Genomic DNA, 22,765 nt, shown 5'->3' with positions numbered 1-22,765 from the left:
TCCTCTTTTGTCTCACTAAGTGCAACACTAAAACAAAGTTTTCTCTCCCTAAATATTCTTAACAAAATTTCATACTATACAGACATTAGTAGCTCAAATAATTTATATGTAAACAATTTCCCCAACACTAAAATTTCCTGCTCCTTGGATTATGCATGAAATAAGTGTCTGTATACATTTCTATATATACCCCTGAAGACCATAAACAACCTGAAGTACAACATATAAGATGTAAGGGGCCACATTACTTAATTTGTACAGACAGATCAAAATCTTTCTCTGGCATACAATTTTTTGTGATATTCTTCAATAAGACAAGCCAGTTTTCATTATCCAATAATGTGTCTATTTTTATAACTAACTAACTAACACAGCAGAATTATCTGGATATGGTCAACAATTAAAATTATTAAAAATATGCTACCATAGAAATTTGCAATTTTTGGTGACTACAAGTGCTTTAAAAGCCCTTCAAAATTATTGTCCTAAAAATCCCTATGTTCAACAAACATTGAAATATGTTGGGTCTCTGCACATGTAGGCATTAGAGGAAATGAAGGTGCTAATTAAGAAGCCAAAGCTGCGGTTGGTATGATTAGGTGAAAAATCAAATACCTGCTCCTGTCAATTAGTTGCTAATATCTCTTAAACCCATCATCTTTAGTAAATGGCAAGAATTTTGAAAGACAGTAATGAATATAGAAATAAATTAAAACAAATTAACCCAGCTGTGGACTAGGGTGTTCCCCATTCTGAAAAGAATGCTACATTGAAGTAATATCTCCAAATTGGTAACACTCATGTGACCCATGGACATTTGATGAATAACCCACGACCCAACTCCTGAATGTAGAGTCTGCAGAACAACACTTACAGTCAAACATATCTTTAGCAATTGTCCAGTTGTCAACCAACAAGTATGGAAACAAATTGTAGAAAGACATTTTGTCAGAATCAACATTTTCAGTTGATCCAATCATGAAATTTGTTTACAATATATTAAATAAGATTTTTTCTTCAAAAACAAACCATTTGGGATGGCCCTGTGAGAATTTAGAATGTTGACTCAGTGGTTTGCTTAAACTATTTATCAATAATGATGATAATCCACAATAATAGGGTATGGAAGTCAAATATATGGATCTGCCACAAAAGCAGACTTAATGACTTTAGACCCAATATACGTAATGCAAGGACACAGAATATGTACTGGAACCAATCCAGTGGTACATCCCAAGGCAGCCATATATGGTGTACTAATTTGTTACCACAATAACAGTCCTTAATAAATAGACTGGCATGTGTGGTTGCCATTGGCCTTGAATGAGGTTATCTGTTAGTTGGGGACATTTCATTCCCCAAGAAGATGACATCCCTCCACTAGGCATTCCTCTGCTTTGGAATATACAGGAAGTCAGAGTTCCAAGCCATTGTCGGTTGTCTAGGGTAGCAGTATCTAGGTCATACTAATTAATTAATTCATTCTCAAAGGCAGTCAGTTTCAGTGCACTGGTGCTCTCTCTCTCTCTCTCTCTCTCTCTCTCTCTCTCTCTCTCTCTCTCTCTCTCTCTCTCTCTCTCTCTCTCTCTCTCTCTCTCTCATTATGCACTGACTTTAAACATTTAGCTTCTAGACATCCAAGGACTGTACTTTAAACATATATACATTGGATTTAAACATTAACTTGTAGACATCCAAGGAATGTAACTTTAACAAATGCGCATTGGACTTAAACTTCAGCTTAAGTATCCAAGGGTGGTAATTTACTTTTATATACCCTGAACATAAATATAAGCTTTTAGGCATTAGGGGGCTTTACACAGACATGCATTGGATTTAAACATTATCTTTTAGGTATTCTGGGCTTTAATTTATACATGTACATTGGATTTGAGCATCAGTGTCTGGGCATCCTGGGGCTGTAATTTATGCAGATGTGATAATTTGAAACATTAGCTTTTAGGTATCTATGAGTTTAATTTACAAAAACATGGAGTGGATTTAAACATAATTATGTAGGGTTCATATCCAAGCTGGTTCAACAAAAAATAGCCTTTGAAACATTGCTTTATCTTGGAAAAATAAAAAAATCAATTAAGCTCATTTGGTATTCATTTGAACTTGACTGTCAGCTACATCAGCTTAGAGCTAAAAAATTAATGCTCCAGTATTTGTGTGGAATTAGTGCTGCTGTCACTACCGTAAACTTTGTAAAAGGTATTTGCTTCTCTGAGGATGCTTACTTTATTGGACATTAAAGTACTGTATGTTCTTAGCAGAAATGATTGACATCTGACGTTACATATAAAGGCTTGTAAAACCTTACATTAAATGTGTATGGTTTTTTAATCAATTTGCAAAATGTTTACAATTTCATGTTAACTTTACTTCAGTTCCTTATTACATATTTCAGTTATGATGTTAAAGTGACAAATGTGATAGTTTCAGACATGATAAATTTTTATGTAAAAGAATCTTGAGTTCAGTAATGTTTAGCATTGTAGTCATAATTAGAAGGTATCTTCAGGGAGTAAGCCAAAAGGATATGAACTTAGCCAAGAATTATCCATGGAAGGAAAACTAATAAGAGTAAACCTTAATGCATATAATCAGTCACAGCAGATATGTATATTTTTTATTAAGAAAAGTATGATAAGTGAAAACCAAAAATAGAATTAAGTAGAAAAAAGGAAAACTCATTTAAGCATATCCTCAAGTTGTCTAACTCAAACATAACACAGGAAGGTTATGGTACAAAGTAAGGTTTGAGAGTAATTATTATATAGTCAACATGCAGCATGACAGAACTGAATGTTGCACTTTTATGAATTTGCCAGCCTTCCCACTGTCTCACTAAAATGAAGATGCTTTTTTGATGGCTCAGGTGTAAATAACTTATTAGTTCATTGGTTTCACAGATAAGTTAGTCATGACAAACTAAAGTATACTTAACTTATTTTAACAAATGAGCTTAATTTCCTTGCAGAAGATGCTAGTAAAGTTTTTAAATGAACTACTAGATTAAAGTAAGGTTTATATTAGGTTTGTTGAGCCTCATAGTTTTACAATTAAAGAAGATTTTACACTGATTCTTTACATATATCACTGGGTATGGACTTTTTCATATTTTTGTTGGCATACAGATTTACATGAGCGTTTCACATTTAGTAAACACTTATGTTGAAATATAAGCAAGCACTATACCTTTCCATCTTTCTGTCTTATTCTTTATTCCACCAACAAGATTATGAAAGACAAAGTCTGTTTATAAGTACAGTACAGTACATAGCATTTTTTTGATATGGTGGAGAAAACATAATACCTGGCCGTTAGTTTATGAGAGTCGATTTGCTGATGTGGCTTCTGTAAATATGAGACAATATGAAGAAAGCTTTTTGCTCAAAACATGGCGTTTATATTTATTTCAATCAGTTTACTTTAATATTGAAAAGTCATTCAGTGGAGATCATTTTGTTTCCTTTTACACAAAGAGTAAAGCCATCTATAATGGTATGGAAGAGATAGCTTTTGTTTGACAAATGAGTTTTTGCTACTACATAACTTTAGAAGATACTGTAGAGTGTATGTCAGAGATTATCCAAGATGCTTTAAAAACAGGGAATATAAATATTACAGGTAACTCTTGTGTTTGAAGTTTAATAAGTGCAAAGGCTGATTAGTTATACAATATGGGATATGCCTGTCATATGAATGCCATTTTAGGCCTTCTATAGATCTTCTCATGGCTAAGAAACATATATTAATCATTTTGTAACTAGATTAGGCAGTGCTGAAAGTGGTTATTACCCCAAATGTGTATCAATTACAGCATCATTGCACTGCACCAGATGACATGCATTTTTGGGTAGCATTTGTAGGCTGTTTACTACCAAAAATTATTAATAGGATTGATTAAGTAACATAAGTGCACTACTACTGTATATTGCACAAAAGACCCGAGAAAGTGCTAGGTTCTAGTACTAATATCAGTCTTTATTCTTGTCCAAGCTACACTAGCAAGTTAACTAGACAAATGATTTATATGAATGACAAATATTCCCTCATTTTTTGCTACTGATTTGTGCAGGGTCTAAGAATAATATGATTTGGCACATTTGTATAGAGAAATATTTTTTTGAAATATTTGATTTAAAAAGTAATAACTGATGTTTAGATATTTACAAAATATAAATTTAATATTCATAGCTTATGGTTTGAAATTCAATGCATACTTTCAAAATAGGTCCAATGCATCATTAACTTAGATTTAAGAATTATTCATAGTGCATTACAGTTACCATTAGCTCTTAAGTATAATAGATCTCTAAATTTCTATTGGCTCAGTTAGAGTTAATTATATATAAGCCTTCTTATATACTAAATTATGCTTTGGGTTGTGGTTTTACTGACTTGTTGGGTTTCTGCGTGTGTGAGCAGGCTCGTCCCCCCTGCCTTCCCCAATGAATCCGGGCCAACCCAACTGGGAGCCTCTCTTCCCCCCTGGAGGCCCCCCGCGCTCGGCTAATGGTAATCATTGCTCAAGTGCACCCTAATAATGTAACCTACACTGCTTGTTTGTTGTTTGCAAGTTCTAAAACTGGCCATTGATATATACATTAAGCCCATTTGGATTCAGGCATTGAAATGTTTAATGTACAGTAATTATATTCATCAAAGTATTTTGATGAATAATCAAAGTTCAGTATACTGTATTGGTGTTGTTTGTAATGTATCTCATACACTTGTAACTGATGGCAGTATTTTAAATGAAAGATCAAGTGAACAATCTTAATTAAAGTACTGTATATCACAGATGAACGGACAAGCTGTTGGTTACCTTAATGTTGTTGTGTGCCGCACTGCATGCTGACCATTGTGTGCAGCAGCCATTAGGATATGCTTCTTGCCTATTCATAGAGTTAGCAGTTTTCCCAAAATCCAGATGTCTCAGGAAGGTTAAGTAACTAAACTATGAGGGCCAAAAGTCATCAATGATAATCAGTTGAGATTTGTTGGGCTGGGTCTCTTTCGTTACCCATCCTTTCTTTTTCCTGTTTTCTGCCTTGTTACATTTTGTCATTTCTTAAAATACTTTTGTAGTCACTTGAATATAGTTAGCAATACCTGATAATTATTCTTGAAACACTGCCGTATTAGATAAACTGGAAGACTGGGATGTCGCAGTAATGTTATGGGAAGCACCTTATAGACCTTTGTCTCTTTGTTATTGCACCTTTTCATTTTTGCCACAAAAGTGCTAACAAAAACTGCATGGAGATTAATGCTCATTTTAGTCGCCCCTCACTTTGCCAGTGTGTAGTAGAGTATTGTAGTATGACATATTTATTAAGTATAGTTTTAAGTGGCTGTATTTTAAGTATTTCTGCTAAGAATAATGAATTTGAATGCCGAGTAGTTTAAGCAATAATCATAGGATGAAATTTTGAATTTATTCTTGAATATTCGACTATAGCTTAGTAACCAGATTTTAATAGCATTTTTATCCTATCTATTCATTACCATCATTTCTAGTCCACCCCTTTTTCTCCTACAATGAACACCTTTATCTAATGATGTAGACCCAGTGATTATGCAAACTCATTTCCAAGGATTTGTAACAGCTGCAGTTGATTTATAATAAGCAAATGGCTGTCATGTCCTTGCTCAACAAACATTAAGAAGGGCTACTAATTATTAATGAACTCAGAATGTGATTGCACCTGTGAGATTTTATGGCAGTTATTGTTTGGACACAAAAATGTAAATTCTATGGTGAATATTATATTCAGAATATTTTTCATGTTTTACTAAATATCATGGAATTGACAGGCACTAGGGAAGTACAGCATGTAGTTTTGCATTGAGGATGAGTAACAGAAACCTAGTATACTCAGTTTAGTACCCATATCCTCAAGTAGAAAAAGGATACCAAAACATTGCTTGAAGAAGAAATAGAGGTGCTTTATTGGTATTATACATTCTGGTTTGGTATTATTTGGATGAGGAAAAACAAGTACCATTTTGTTTACTTTTTCATTCATCTAATTAAACATTTTTTTCCAAATATATTTGAGCAATACTATACCTTTATGAGTGAAGTTGAGCAGTTGTAAAATAAGGATAACTTATGCCAAATATAATTTTGGGAGATCTGGATGTTACAGTGTATTTTACTAAACACTTTATCACTGTGAAGGTCATCCTTTTGGGTTTTAGGTGCTATTGGTATTTTTGGTTTTTTTAATCTAGGTTTAAGAAATGTTTTCGAGTGTAGTGCTACTTTAATATTTTTTAATATTGTCATTTTTAACAATTCAGTTACCTGTGTTTATTTACAAATACAAATCATAGTTTTACATGAGCTCTGGCCACAAAGTTATTTGTACAAGAATGTAGTACCCGTATTGAAAAATTGCAGTTAATAGAGAACTAGAGTTTTACATAGTCTTGTGTGGATGGTGTGCTAAAGGAGTGATTGGTCACTGGCAAAATATTTCAGTAATGGTTATAAACAATCTGTGAAAATAACATATGCCTCATGCAGATTCCCAGTCCTTGCTGTTGGGAACCAATCAAAGAGCACCTGTCCAAATCTGATGTACATGTATATTTATATTTATTTATATAGATAAATAAGATAATCTTTTCTTTTTACTAGTAATTTTTGTATGCTGTTTCTCCCATTGCATCTGATCTTTCATTGATGGGCTTGCACTTAATTTTGTTTATTCTCAGAACATTAGGGAGAATGAGGTTGATAGCATGCCTCACATGCTAGTTATCTATGCCAAGGGGGTTATGTTTTTGGTTCTGTCTGCCTGCCAGTTAGGTGGATTAAGTGAAGGGTTGAGAATGGATTTTGATGTCTTTGAATCTAGATCTGGATCCAGAGTTTTTGTATCTTTATTTATTGAAAAGTGTCACTGATGTGCATTTAAAGAAAACAGGATCTTCTTGCTATTTGGATGAGACAACTAAGGAGGCAGTGTATATTTGGTATTTATATGAATTATTTCTTGTTATTTATGAATTAATGTTCATACTGTTGGGTCTTTTACCAAAGGACTGTACTGATGACCCTTATGGTGCTAGGAACATTGTGTATGTATAAGCACAGAAAAGTAGGGCTCACTTGTTTGGTCTTATTGGGCAAGTGTTTTGTCTAGACTCACTGTATAATGTACATCATATGCTAAACAGCACATTCGATTACTTGATCATGATAATTGCAGATACAGTGCATTATTTGGATTCTTATGCAGTGCCCTTGATGGGTTTCTGATGTTGAAAATTAAAAGTTGAAAGAAGAAATGTGAGTATCCAATACTAACTGTCTCCCTTTCTTGGTTATGGAAACTGGTATGTAGTAGTTTACTGTTCTACAGTTGGAATCATAAAAACTGACTTCTCTAAGGCTGGGAAATAATTTTCAAGATAACCAAAAAAAGAGGTGTCCTTTTAAACAATGCTACAGAAATGTAGTTTATTACTGATGTTCATGAATCATCGTAAAGATATGACAGTGTACAAAACAAAAATGTTTAATCTCCCAAATAAGAACAATAAGTTTATCAATAACTGGCAAATGTCAAATAGACAAACCATAATCCTAAATTGGTTTACTTACCCAGCTATTTAGCTGTAAACATTTTTCTAATACAGTAATCCCCTTTTTACTCACTTTTTAGATACGTATTCTGGAGTGGTATGGAAAATACATTTCTAATAACCTCTGCTCAGCCAGGCAAGCTTGCTCAGTATTGCATGCATGCTAACTGGTTCGATGTAAATGTTGTGTACTGATTGTTATTGAGGAGGTTGAAGAAAGGGAAAGGTGTACATGCATCACTATGTATATTCTCTGAAACCATTTACAATTGAATAATACAATGTTGAGAAAAAAGTAGTACTGAACCTAATATCAAAAGAAAAAACAAATATAACCATACATAAAGACATAACATGCTCAACTCTACCAAAAAACCCAGCTACTAACTAGACACTTTTCCTTCACCCACCAAATACATTCAACCTTGTTAAGTATGCTATCTTCTACAGGTTAGCAGTTCCTCATTGGTCGGGTTGGTACCGTTCTTGGCTAGCACTCTGCTAGGCCCACGTTCGATTCTCCGACCGGCCAATGAAGAATTAGAGAAATTTATTTCTGGTAATAGAAATTCACTTCTCGTTATAATGTGGTTCGGATTCCACAATAAGCTGTAAGTCCCGTTGCTAGGTAACCAATTGGTTCTTAGCCACATAAAATAAATCTAATCCTTCGGGCCAGCCCTAGGAGAGCTGTTAATCAGCTCAGTGGTCTGGTTTAACTAAGGTATACTTAACTTTTTTTTTCTACAGGTTAGTTTTTAGTGTTTAATTAATGATGTTACTTGGTAACCAGTCCATGGAAATATGAAGACAAAACTTTCATATTTGACAGATATTTCTATAAAGTATGGTTCCTCTAATTAATGCCATACTTTGAATAATATCCACATAGGTTTCGTTGTATCACTTGGATTGTTGATGTATTCATTCATTCCTCTACATAACTGTGTATTGTCCAGCTCTTCTACCCATTGGATGCTGTAACCAGGATCACCTTCACTCCAAGTAATGTTCTTTTCTCTCTTCAAGAATACACTTCCCACTCTCAAAAAGAACAAAAGAAATCTTTTTTATCTTTTCAAAAAGTTTTGACCAACCTCCAGCTATTCTTAATGCCGTTACAGAACGAACAAGAAAACTCCTAGTTTTCTTTTCAAAAGTTTGGACCAACTTCCAACTAAAGTTGTGATCTTAAGGTCCTTCTATGCACTGGAAAAATTAGCAAATGTTCATTGATCCCTGTTGTCTGCCTCTTCATTATTGTCAGTTACTACCATAATCCACTTTAGAAACTTTTGTTGGCAGAGAAGCCTGCAATTATACTCTGAGAGGCTACGCTACAGAAGTAACATTTAAAAGAAAAAACTTTATCCTGCCACCTTGAGTTGAAAGTTCATGTGATGGTGTCAGAGATAATTACAAACATAGTTTACTTTAATTTTAAGCACTTTAGTATAGTACTCTATGACTGTCAGTAAAGTGCTTAAAAACCGTTCTTGGAAAGTAAAACATGTAAACTAAGCTTTGTTTTTACTATAATAAATGGTGCCATAAACAGTTGAAAACAAGTGAACTAAGCTCTCTTTCTGCTATAATAATCAGGTACCATAAACAGTGTTTCCACTAAGGAAGTCCACTGGTATTAGTAAACAGTAATGCAGATATTTGGTGTGAAACAGAAGCCTTCATATTTTCAGGAATATATCATGGGACAAGCTGATTTTAGTAGCATTATACATTTTTGCCCAACAATCAGCCCTTCATCCTAGATAAGTTTCTACAACTCATTTTTTAATTCTTATTTGCTTCAGGGTTGGTATTCAAACTTTCTCCAATGCCTGTATGGTTTATGATGCCCTGCCTTCTGTAGAATGCCACAACCATCATCCTGCTTATGCCAAAATTTTTCACATCAAGATACAGTACAGTGCAAATTTTTTGTGGCTTTCTTTAGCTTGGAACCACAAACAGAATCCCCTAAAGCTCTATGATGCATCTACAACCCCTTCCACATCCTTTTTCATATGCTTTCTCATGCCTAAAGCATTAAATACACATTGGAGCATCATGCATATTCACATATGAGTTGTATCCTTGACTTCTTGATATCTATCACATATTGCTTGCTAGTACTGTACCACAAAAATTTTACTGACACATTCCTATCAAGGAAATGAGGACTTTTAACTGATCTTCAGTTTTCATATTAACTTGCTTATGCTTTAATCACAAACATTGGAGGAGTTATATTTAATATGAACATTAGACAAGAAAACACTTGGTAACTGTACTCACCACCATAATCTATGCAGAGCTGACTGGAAATACATAATACTATCTTATACACAAGGGGGATTCCCACTTACTGATACATAAGAGAGCAAAAGAAGATTAAATAAAACCATGACAGCATTCATTACTAGTGCTGTAGATAATCTATCATGATTCTAATTTTTGTGGTCTGTTAACATTAATAAATACAGGCAGCTCCGGTTTACGGCAGGGGTTCCGTTCCTGGCAGTGCGCTGTAACCCGAAAAATGCTGTAAGCTGGAACATCATAATAATAATGGGAATAAAATGGTGCTTACGGTGCCATAAAACCGGGATACGGCGCTGTAAAACTGCTTACGGCGTTGTAAAAGCAGACTAACGGCGTCATGAGCCAAGAGCTGCAAAGTCGGAACGACGTAACCCGAGACTGCCATGATCTGGGGACTGCCTACTAAGTATTCAGTAGATACAAGAAACTATAAATATAAAAACCTGTGCAAGATAAAAAAAGGGTCACAATGGCCACTGAAATAGATACGCTGTACCTAAAACCAACATACAGTATACACTAATAAGATCTGCAAAATCCAGGAAAGAAGTAACAGGAGGAAGAACAAACCTTGGAACTAATGTCGCTGGTAGCTCCAGCATTATCCATTTCTGGCAAGAATGGCAGTGATTTTGCATGATGAGCAGTTTTATAAGTCCAATAAAGCAAGCTCTTCTACATATGGAAATAGAATTCACAGTACTTGCAAAATTTCTAATTCAAAAAATCATTTTGAAATGGCTAGTAACACCAATAGTTCACAGGAGCATTTTTTGTCTAATCAAAAATGGTTTTGAAATTATTTCAATAAACTTATAAACTGAATAAAACGATTACATAAAAAACCTTTAGGAAAACTAGTGTAAGTTATCTTTGCATATGTTCCAACATCTAGTACGGTACCTAGGAAAGTCGTATTTATTGGTTTCACAATCACCTTTGGCAAAAAGCCTCATAACAGATCCCACTTAACAAGTGCATATAGATAACATTTATTCTAATTAATGCAAAATAGAAAATGGAGTATCTCAATGTAGAGTTCCTCAGTATCACACTTTTATCTTAGCAGTTAATGACATAACAAAACAGTTAATTTGTGGATTTAAAATGCTACAATCAAATTTTCTGTTTGACACATCAAACCTGTAACATGCCCAACAAATCCTAATCTGCTGACTCTTGGTCAAGGTGCCCATAAAGAATCCCCCTGTAGCCCACTCTCCCTCATCAGCCATGTGCAGAGGCATTATCAGGTGGTACAAACCTTATAGCTACACACTTGGAGGTTATCCAGCAGCTCATAAGAGAGAGAAGCTTTTCTCACAAGACTGCACAGGAAATAGGAGGGTACTTCTAAAGATCCTCATTTGGTGTACACCATTACCCATTAGAAAGCTGGCATTCTCATGTGATTGGTATCATAGAAGGGGTCTCTTTCTGGTGTAAGCGTCTGTTAAGTGGAAAACAGACACAAACTTCGTCTGTCTTTGTTAAGCCAAGCTCCTCTCAGTCTCTGCCTGTAAGCCAGATCTTCAGACTGAGGAGCATGGATCTTTCTGCTTTAGTGGAGGTATCCATGCTCATGAGGAACCTTGAATAGTCATCATCCTTGTAAGTTTTGGACTCCAGAGAAGGAGATTTCAGACACATTTTACTTGGACTTATAGCCCCATTGCTTTGCCATCCCTAATCCAGACCAAAGCAGAAGGTTACAAGCATCAGTGCTCCATTGCTTACTATTGTGAACAGAAACATGACAATTCTAGGTGGAGATTCAACTTTCTAGTTAGTTGAGAGACAACTTCCCACCTAAAGAGTGGTCTTTTACATAAGAAGCATTGGTTTTTATTGCTGCCAGAACACACAACAAATTTTTAAAAGTAATTTGTATTTTTCCTCAGAACACAATCCAACCTAGACCAACCCACATGGTCCCTGATGCTGAAGGAAAAAATGCTTAGTAATGGCTGGTGGTGAGTGAGGGGTCTCTCCCACCCTCTTACCACCAGTTAACTAACTTGTTACCAGGTTTCAATGCCTGACTCCATCTATCTCTGAAGGATAATGTTTTGGTTTGTATACCTCAGAACAATATCAGTTACTTTTAAAAATTTGCTGTATTTGTATGTGTGTATTAAAATACAGAGTAATTTTTATATTTATTTCTTTTATGGTTATAGACATCTTTAGCTATCAGTGCAATTCAGAAATATGAACTTGAATGCTTGTATTTGAAGTACTCTTGTAGGCCAATTCTGCTGTGTAATTACCACTTTATTTGGTTACCGAATATTTTTTTGTAAATACTTTTTTTTACTTTCTCTTGTAAATACTTTTTTTAACTTTCCCTTGACTGTGACTATATATTTGTGTAACGATACATCACCATTCAAGAGTTCCGTTAGGGGACAAAGCCGTTAACGAATTCTTCATTTTTAAGTTTTTTAATTTGAGGTGGATTTCATTTATACCATACATCTTTGTGTATATATATATATAATGTATACAGTATATACTGTATTATAATGTATGTATACATATATAGCTACTTTCCCAAACAAGCTGTGGCTCCAGAGAAAAGAAAAACACTCGTATGTCCACTGCCACATCCATATTTTAATTGTTGTTGAATTGGGAATGAATCCCAATATTAACCCCTTCATACACTTACACACTGCATGGTTCTGTCTTGTACCCATTCTCACGCTTCCCACATATACAACCATTACTTTTGTATACCTCTTTCATACTGTCTAGCCAACTTTTCCAATGCTTTTTTCCTCCTTCCTTCTAATACTTCTGAATCATCCAGTCTTTTCACAACTTACTGTCCTGTATTCTTTTCACATGACCATGTTGAAACAATCTGATCCATTCTTATGTATTCTGACCTTTTTACCACCTTTCTTAAATATCTCCAGATTTCTCACATATTTATCTTACACCACATGGACTGCACTAAAATACCATCACAGCAGTTTTAACCTTTTCCCATTCATTCATATTTAACATCCCAACTTTATTTCCATAAAGAAGAGTTGGAGAGTTGGCTCAACAATCAATTCATACAATCCCATCCTGTCTGTTTGTGCTCCTACCCTGCTGCTTGTCTTCCTTCACCTACTCTGGGATTCACTTTCTCTCTCATCCTACAATCGTCTTTTATATTTACTCCAAAATACTTAAAGGAATCATTTTGTGACATTATTTCTCCGTTTTCTTGGTTTTCAATCACCCTCATAACTTTATTCCTGCTCATATTTACTCTCAAGTTTCGTGTCCTACATTTCTTGTTATCCCCAATCAGCACTTACCATCAGCAAACTTCTGCCTTTGCACATTCCATTCATGATTCATCTTCTTATCGCACAACTTTAGTATTATATCTACTGTCCTTTCTCTTGACTTATGTCATTCCATTCACAAATATTTGAACATCCCCAGAAACATCTTTACACCAGACCAGTCAGTCTCCCACCTTCATAGTATGTAACATATGTTTCTGTCCATCCCAGTAAGTTATCTATACCATACATGTACATTCTCAACACCCTCTACATTGCATCTATACTGAATCTATCTAAGGTTTTTCCTCAGACTCTAGAAATATGTACACTAGCCTCTTTGTCTCTTCTTACACTGTTCTTCCCCTGTCACTCCCTCTGTCATCTGTTTTACTTTCTCAATCCGAATCTATTATACACTCTTCCCAATATACTTAGTAATATTATGCACCTATAGTATTTATAGTCAATTCCATGTCCTTTAACTTTATGCAATGAAACTCTTATTCTCCTAGCACATTCTTTTGGGACCTTTGCCTCATTCATATATACCTTACATACCTTGTCAGCCACTATCATCATCATTCCAGAGCATATCATTTGTAAATTTGTCAACTCCAGGTGCCTTTCCATAAGCCTCTTAACTGCCTTCCTGCCATCCTAAACATTTGCAGCCGTATACTAACCCTTCCCATTTGCACCTCTCTCTCTCTCTCTCTCTCTCTCTCTCTCTCTCTCTCTCTCTCTCTCTCTCTCTCTCTCTCTCTCTCTCTCTCTCACACTCTCACACACACACACACACACACACACACACACACACACACACACACACACACACCAAGATGGAAACTAAAATAAATATGAAGGCTGTTAGGACTCGGTGCATTTAGCTATTGTATTGTCAAAAGAAAAAATTTTAAAAACTTCAATTTTAAACTACAGAAGTAACATCAGTAATGTTGCACCAATAGCATTTGTTATTACCACAAAACAAAATTGATTTTGTAGGCAGATGAAAAGGTGACTGATTGTAAAAGATTAAGTTTCATGGAATTTTCAGCATGCTTACTTTTTTGGCCATACAGATTTATCTGGTAAAGCATCAAAAGTTGAGGAGACCATGTATGAGTGATTTCATATAGTATTTTCTTTCCGTGTTATGCAATTACTATTACTGTAAATATAGTATTAGTCCACTGTCATAGGACTACTATGCCTCTAATCCCATTTTCTAAAGAAATATGTTATAGCAAACAAGGAAAACATATCAGGTCAGTTTATCATAGCTTTGTTTTGAAAGGCACGAGTTTCCCGAAAGATGGTTTGATCATGTTCCAGTTCACGATGTATTGGATAATTTATTTAGTTGCATGTTACTGTAAAGCTCGACAGAGAGAAGATAGCACAGTTCTGTATAACACACCATCTGATTGTTTATAAGTGTAAAATGTAATGTATGTAATTAATTTTTATGGTAAGTTAATTATCCAATAGTTGATGTAATGGTTCATGGTCGTGTATCACTGACAGCTGTGATTTATGATTGTCTTCTGTCTTCTGCAGCATCTCCATTACCATCACCCATGAAAAGCCCTGCCCGGTCTCCAATGATGCAGAGCCCTGCAGCAGTTGCTCTGTATGACTTTGAGCCTGAAAACCCTGGTGAATTAGCATTCAATGTAAGTAACATTTAAATATTATGTTGTATTTACATTTTACCTATAATATATATATATATATATATATATATATATATATATATATATATATATATATATATATATATATATATATATATATATATATATATATATATATATATATATATATATATATATATATATATATATATATACAGGCATATGATATATATATATATATATATATATACGACACTTTTCAAATATATTATATATATATATATATATATATATATACATATGGCTCCAACGGAAGAAATATGGCTCCAGAATGGCAGAATAATCAAAATTTGAGGTTTTTTTTTATGAAAACCTCAATAAAAATGCAGTTTACATCGTTTTCAATACACCCAAAGCATTAAAAGTAAGGTTTTCTCAGGATTTTTGACGATTTTCGACGATTTTTCGGTTTACGATGATTTTCGGTTTACGACGCGGCGGAAAAACGGAACTCCTGTCGTAAACAGGGAACTGCCTGTATATCTATATACATATATATATTATATATATACATATATATGTATATGTATATATACATATAGTGAAGCATGTACTGTTTAAATATACTGTGTTCGTTGATTGTTTACAAATTTACGTGCTCCAAGCGCAATTTGGAATATATCGGTTCCCATATAAAGAATCTTTCATTTCAAATCGACCGACACAGAGCTATCAGTTCATGAACAGCCGTACCACTGGTAAGACCTCTACAGTCAGCAATAAGAGATCACTGTCAAAATTTATGTCACGTAATTGTAAACAAAGAGGACTTTAAAATATTGACAAATTCCAGCAATTAACTAGAACTTAGAATTTTAGAATCTATATTGATTAGATTAAATATGCCAGCTTTAAACCTTAGGCAGTTAATTTCCTTTGTATATAATGTAAGTTTTATATCTTGTCCTAGTTTCTTTTTCTTTAGTTTTTTTCTTTTGATCTTTCGACCTTTATTGTATTTGTAATTGTAATATTGTACATTACTGTATATAGTTTTGCCATGTCCATGTCTTTTGCTCATTTCAGCTGATTTTTCAAAAATGGTACCAGATTTGTACCCAAACATCAAAAATAAAGAGTTAAAAATATGCTTTGGATGTTTGTTCTGAAATTCATCAATATATACAGTATATATATATATATATATATATATATATATATATATATATATATATATATATATATTCACACATTATATACAGTATATATTTTTTAGATGATAGCTGCTGTTCACCCTCAAAGGAGCTTCTGCTAGGTACCCAGTGCAAAACCAGATTTCATCTATCCAACATACCCGTCTGCATGGGAAATGTGGTTAGATTACCTCTAAACAGAGCCCACTTGAAATCTGTTATAACAGTTTTTCATTTTATTATCTTTTGAGGTCAAACACCTTGCTATTTCAACAATCATGGCATACAAGGCATGGTGGAACCCTACCTTATGGTTGGGAATGATACTAATTTAGAAATTGTGGACCGGGTAAAAGGAAACCTTGCAGGAGCTGACCTTTGCTGTGTAAAAGACTGGAGAGTGGAATTGATAATTTCTATATTAGAATTAATTCCAGACCATAAGGCAAGGGTTGTGCCATGCCTTGTATGCCATGCTGCTCTGACATCAGGAGCTTGGATTAGCATACTGGGCTCTCTTAGAAAAGGACATTTCACCACTCATGCAACTAGTTGTCATTTACTTTTGTCTCCTGGCCGATCATTTTTGACAAGAATGAGGACCTTTTTAAAGGGAAATCCCCTTTTCTGATAAAGGAACGCAGTATTTCATATAAATTATTATGCCTGGTTCAAGCACTTAAGGTTTAGCTAGAAGTCTTGGCGAACATCCCAGATGGTCCTATTTTTCCTACACCTTAGCACAGACAAACCACTCTCATTACATGGGCTGAGAATGATTTTAGTGGCCCTCATTACAAAGGCAGACCCTCACTCTTTACTAAGTCGCATGACATCCAAAAGGTGAGTGCATAGTTAACTTTCTTCAGAAATGTTTCCTTCAAAGAAGTCTTGAAGTGTATGGAGTGGTTATTAGAGACAGTATTCCTGAACTGGGGAGGGTGCAGTAATCCTGCAGCCAGACCCAACTTAGTTAGGTGAGTCACTGTAGAACCACAATGGATAATACATATATAGGTTCATGTGTCTCCTATTCTTTATTGCCAAACCTGAATGGTTATCCAGAGTAAAACTGCTCGATAACCTGTGACTTTAACTTGAATTAAAAAATTCCTGAAACACTTTTGCCATGAGAATGGTGGTCATGCTGAGATACTGCTGGGGAAGTTGCAGTAATCCCACAGCCAGACCCAACAAAGTTAGGTAAGCCACCTTCAAACCACAAGAATAATACATATTGGTTCTTGTGTTGTTCCCTGTTCTTTGTTGCCAAACCCGATGAGTATCCAGAATAAAGAAAATGGTTAATAACCTATGACTATACCTTGGACCAAAAATGAATCTGGGTTGTTGGGATGTATTTATTAGGAGCTAAGCCATTTCGTCACCTGTCAATTTCTTTCGCAAGTTCCTTTGAGGACAAATAACGGCTACACTATAAAAAAACAGGTTTTGATGTAGGACAAACCTATTTTTGGGAGCTGCTGTGATTCCTCAAACCCACCCACTTTCCCTGACAAAAAGGCAGGGAACTTGGGTGAACATTTATCTTGTTAGCATATATCAGGCATTTTTGAGAAAGCTTGCTACTTAGGTAACAAAAGTTGAACAATTGTCTTACTAGTAGAGTACAGTGCTTTCCCTTTCCAGTTTAGTATATATACCATATACATGTATACAGTATGTTTAATAACTTTTTATTACTGTAATAGCTTATTGATTGATAATTTTATCCATTTTCTACTTCTTAGTTAAATAACTGGCTTTTATATGATTTTTGCAATAAGAATGAATGCACTTCATAAATAATAATAATAATAATAATAATAATAATAATAATAATAATAATAATAATAATAATAATAATACTGTAACAGTAATAATAATAATAATAATAATAATAATAATAATAATAATAATGAGGAAAATAGTAGTAATTATAATTATACAGCTATAAATGCTTTAAATTTAAATGTTCAACATATAAAGCAATCTTCTTGGTTCATGCAAAAAAGTAATAGAGTAAGAATAAGGGGACATCTGCTGAGGGCAAAATTACTTACTTGTAACAAAGACAATGACAGGTTGAGCCAGAGATTCTTGTGAGATCCCTCAAATTAGTTGATCTAGCCAGAAAGGAGTACAATGGAAGATTGTTTCAGTGGAGAACTCATTCTGTAAGGGTGACAGATGAAAGATGTTTATTAACAAGGAAGTAAAGTGGAACTATATTTTGTCCTGCAATTCTGTTAATGTCAAATGCTAAAAATAATTCATTTTTTGAGATGTTTAAGAAATCCTAGAAATGATAGAACCTCAAAGGCATAAATTTACATTCAGTGGTGATAAAGTACCCACTATAGTTTGGATAAATGGGACCTTGACAACTCTGTCATCATCATAATACCTACCCCACTCCTTCAAAATTTTTGCTGTCATAGTCAGTTGAGATACCAACAACTGATATTACTGTCATCATTGTTTGTTAAGAGAGACACAGCTGTTGTCACCCATCACCGTCATTGTTATTTGGTAATCCACAAGTGGTGAGGAGTTCATGGTGTAAAAATCCAGTCTCGGATGTTTGAAATTTTTAATGGAAGAATTAAAGGACCTTTATAGAATGAGCTTCAAACCAAAATTCAACAGAATGCTTACTAAATTGGGTTGGTTCTGAACAATATATATAATATATATATATATATATATATATATATATATATATATATATATATATATATATATATATATATAAGATATATATAATATATCATATATATATGATATAAAATATATATATATATATATATATATATATATATATATATATATATATATATATATATATATATATATATATATATGTATATATATATACTCGTATATACAGTAAATCCTTGTATTCGCGGTCTCACTATTCACAGACTCACGTGTTCGTGGATTTCTCTGTGGAACATATCTACCCATTATTTGTGGAAAATTTGCCCATTCTCAGTATTTTTCACTGAAATATATTCACTAATTGCTGTATTTTCATATCATTTTCATGACTAAGTGCACTTTTTGTGATAAAACTATTAAAATACTAAGGTATAAGCATTTTAGAGTTTTTTTTGTGTTTATCAAAATAGGCAGTTCTAAGTATTTGTAGAGGGGTTTTAAGTATTCACAGTTTAACCTATTTGGGGGGGGGGCAGTACGTATCCCCTGCGAATACAGGGGTTTACGTGTGTGTGTGTGTATATGTATATATATACAGTATGTATATATATATATATATATATATATATATATATATATATATATATATATATATATATATATATATATATATATATAATATATAACTATAATATACATATATAATATATTATATATATAAATATATGTATTATATATGTATATATGTATTATATATATATATATATATATATATATATATATATATATATATATATATATATATATATATATATATATATATATTATAATCACTGAGCATCAGGCAACAGGGTCCTTGGCAGTACAGTACTATATAGGTCCAGTTTTGCTATATACAGTGACATTAGCTTTATGCCTCATTACACAGTTTTGCAGTCAGTCTTAGATGTGTATTCAATAGCTTTGATGTATTTCAGTTGAAATAATCACTGAGCATCAGGCAACAGGGTCCTTGGCAGTACAGTACTATATAGGTTCAAAGGTACTGATGTTCTATGTAGGAAACCCTGTTGGTGAGGTGAAAATCTTGGTGAACAAAAAAAGCAGACTAAGCTTTGTCAGCTGCAGAGTGGAAGTGATAAATGTCATAATAACACGAGTGCTTGACACCCTTCATTGCCTGGTATGGGGTTACAGATGAAAGATGTTTATTAACAAGGAAGTAAAGTAGAACTACATTTTGTCTTGCAATTCTGTTAATGTCAAATGCCAAAAAATAATTAACTTTTTGAGACGTTTAAGAAATCCTAGAAATGATAGAACTTCAAAGGCATAAATTTAAATGTATTAGTGATAAGGCACCCACTATAGTTTGGATAAATGGGACCTTAACAACTCTGTCATAATCATAATACCTACCACTCTCCTTCAAAATTTTTGTTATCATAGTCAGTTGAGATACCAACAATTGATATTGCTGTCATCATTGTTTGTTAAGAGAGACTTAGTTGTTGTCACCCATCACCATCATTGTTATTTGGTAATCCACAAGTGGTGGGAAGTTCATGATGTAAAAATCCAGTCTTGGATGTTTGAAATCTTTAGTGGAAGAATTAAAGGACCTTTATAGGATGGGCTTCAGCCAAAATTCAACAGAATGCTTACTAAATTGGGTTGGTTCTGAACTATATATATATATATATATATATATATATATATATATATATATATATATATATATATATATATATATATATATTAAATATATATATATATATACATTTTATATATATATATATATATATATATATATATATATATATATATATATATATATATATATATATATATAATCTTTGGCTGTTTATACAGGATTGTCTATCAGGGTTCAAATCCAAGTGATTTACTGTATTAACATAGAATGTGGATTTGCCAAGTAACAGTGGTTGACATAGAAGGGGTAGGTCTCCAGAGCCAGCAATGACCCTCCATTGCAGTACAGTACTATATAGGTCCAAAGGTACTGATGTTCTATGTAGGAAACCCTGTTGGTGAGGTTAAAATCCTGCTGAACAGAAAAAGCAGACTAAGCTGCATCAACTGCAAAGTGGAAGTGATAAATGTCATAATAACAAGAGTGCTTGACACCCTTCATTGCCTGGTATGGGGTTACCATTACATCAGAAAAAGTTACCAGGAGGCAACAAAGAAATGCACATCCTTGTTCCTTTTTGCAGAATGACCATCCTAAAGGAAGACTCTAAATCAGTAAATGCTCCAAAATCAAAGAACAGACAAAACAAGGATGCTATGGAAATCTAGCTATCGGGGAAAATGACTGTACAAGCATAACATGAATCTTAAAGAAGTGTAAACAGTGTGTATGCCAAGACACTATGGTAACAAGTGTGAATACACACCAGAAGGAAGTGTAGTAGCATGTAATTTATCTTGCATTTGCCACATTACAACAGCCTCGAGGATGTATTCATAAAATCAGTGTGGTACACAGGGCCGTTCCTTGATATTTTGGGGCCTGGGGGACAGTCCCATTTCGGGCCCCTCTTATGGGGTGGGAGGTGAGCGAGCCAAAGCAGCTGGGGGGTTCGGGGAAATTTTTAGAATATGAGCAATTGTAGGATCATTTTAAAGGCACTTGTAAATGCAAATTTCAGAAATTTATTTTTTAAAACTAAGTGTACATTGAATAATTGAAGATCCACTTAATCCAGTTAAACATAATGATAAATGGTAAAAATGAGGATAACAGTTATGTACTCTGATGGCGATATGATGTGGAGGGAGTTAAATGAATCAGTATTGCTGGAAGGGACTCCATTATGTGAAGGGAGGTAGATCAGAGTGAAGGGAGTTAGAACAGAGTGAAAGGAGGTAGAGCAAAGTTTGGGGCAGTAGAACAGAGTGAAAAGAAGTTAAAACAGTGAAGGGAAGGTAGAACATAGTGAAAGGGAGGTAGGACAGAGTGATGGGAGGAAGCACTGTGATGGGAGGAAGAACAGAGTGAAGGGAGGTAGAACAGAGTGAAGGGAGGTAGAACAGAGTAAATGGAGGTAGAACAGTGTGAAGGGAGGCAGAATAGAGTGAAGGGAAGATAGAACATAGTGAAAGGGTTCAAAGGGAGGTAGAACAGTGATGGGGAGGAAGAACAGAGTGAAGGGAGGTAGAACAGAGTGAAGAGAGGTAGAAGTTAGAACAGAGTGAAATGAGGTAGAATAGAGTGAAGGGAAGGTAGAACAGGGTGAAGCTGTGAAGGGAGGTAGAAAAGAGTGAAGGGAAGGTAGAATAGAGTGAAGGGAGGTAGAACAGAGTGAAGGGGAAGGTAGAACTAAGTGAAGTTAAGGAGTTAATTTAATATTGCTGGAAGGGAGAAAAGGGAGAGGAAGGACCACAGACTGCTCCGAGACTAGTTAGTTTGTAGGGCCTGTACTTAACACTTTTCAGGTTGCTCATTTGCTCCTGCTGTCCTACAATTTTCGACGTGCCTTCTTGGCAGCAAACTCCTCTATTATATCACTCATATCAATTTTATCCAGCACTTCTGATTCCACTGACATTAATACTAAACTACTAAGCCTGTCTTGGCTCATCGTGCTGCGTAAATAGTTCTTCACTAGCTTCAGCTTTGAGAAGGATCTTTCACAAGAAGCAATAGATGTTGTTATGGTAAGTAAAATTCTGATTGCTGTTGCAAGATTGGGGCAAACATCTTTTCCATAACTACTGATTTTTTTTCAAAATATCCACTGGTAGCCTTGGTAGTTCTCTGTTGAAAAACATTACATGTGCATCTATTATGTCATCGAACAGGAAGATTGGCTGGACATCATCATAAAAGGAGGCAAAGTCTGCACTGTGTTTTTGAAGGGTTTCCTTGTCCATAGATTAGGGTTAGTTCAGGGCTTCAGGCAAGTTAATTTAATTTATGTTACTTTGGGATTAGGCTAGGTTGGGTAAATTTAGTTTAGGTAACCTTGATTATTCATATGAATTTTGTCATATACAGACAACAGAAATTTCACCATTGAATTCATTGCTT

At 34.2% G+C, this 22,765-nt stretch overlaps 1 protein-coding gene across 30 annotated transcripts in view; it reads left to right on the top strand.

The window, feature by feature from the left end:
- Nucleotides 1-22,765, top strand: part of EndoA (endophilin-A) — a 534,923-nt gene that overhangs the window by 506,956 nt on the left and 5,202 nt on the right. For 17 of the 30 annotated variants that reach the window (XM_067111531.1, XM_067111520.1, XM_067111525.1 and 14 more), the window contains one exon: nt 14,778-14,893. In XM_067111531.1, the coding sequence (XP_066967632.1) occupies nt 14,778-14,893 (116 nt within the window). Of the gene's footprint in view, nt 1-4,437; nt 4,528-14,777; nt 14,894-22,765 lie in introns of all 30 variants that reach the window. The other 13 variants (XM_067111511.1, XM_067111508.1, XM_067111506.1 and 10 more) reach the window with 1 other exon arrangement.

Source organism: Macrobrachium rosenbergii, chromosome 11 (assembly GCF_040412425.1).
Source record: "Macrobrachium rosenbergii isolate ZJJX-2024 chromosome 11, ASM4041242v1, whole genome shotgun sequence".
Taxonomy (NCBI): domain Eukaryota; kingdom Metazoa; phylum Arthropoda; class Malacostraca; order Decapoda; family Palaemonidae; genus Macrobrachium; species Macrobrachium rosenbergii.
The sequence above is the reverse complement of the archived record's forward strand: the minus strand, read 5'-3'. Positions and strand labels throughout refer to the sequence as shown.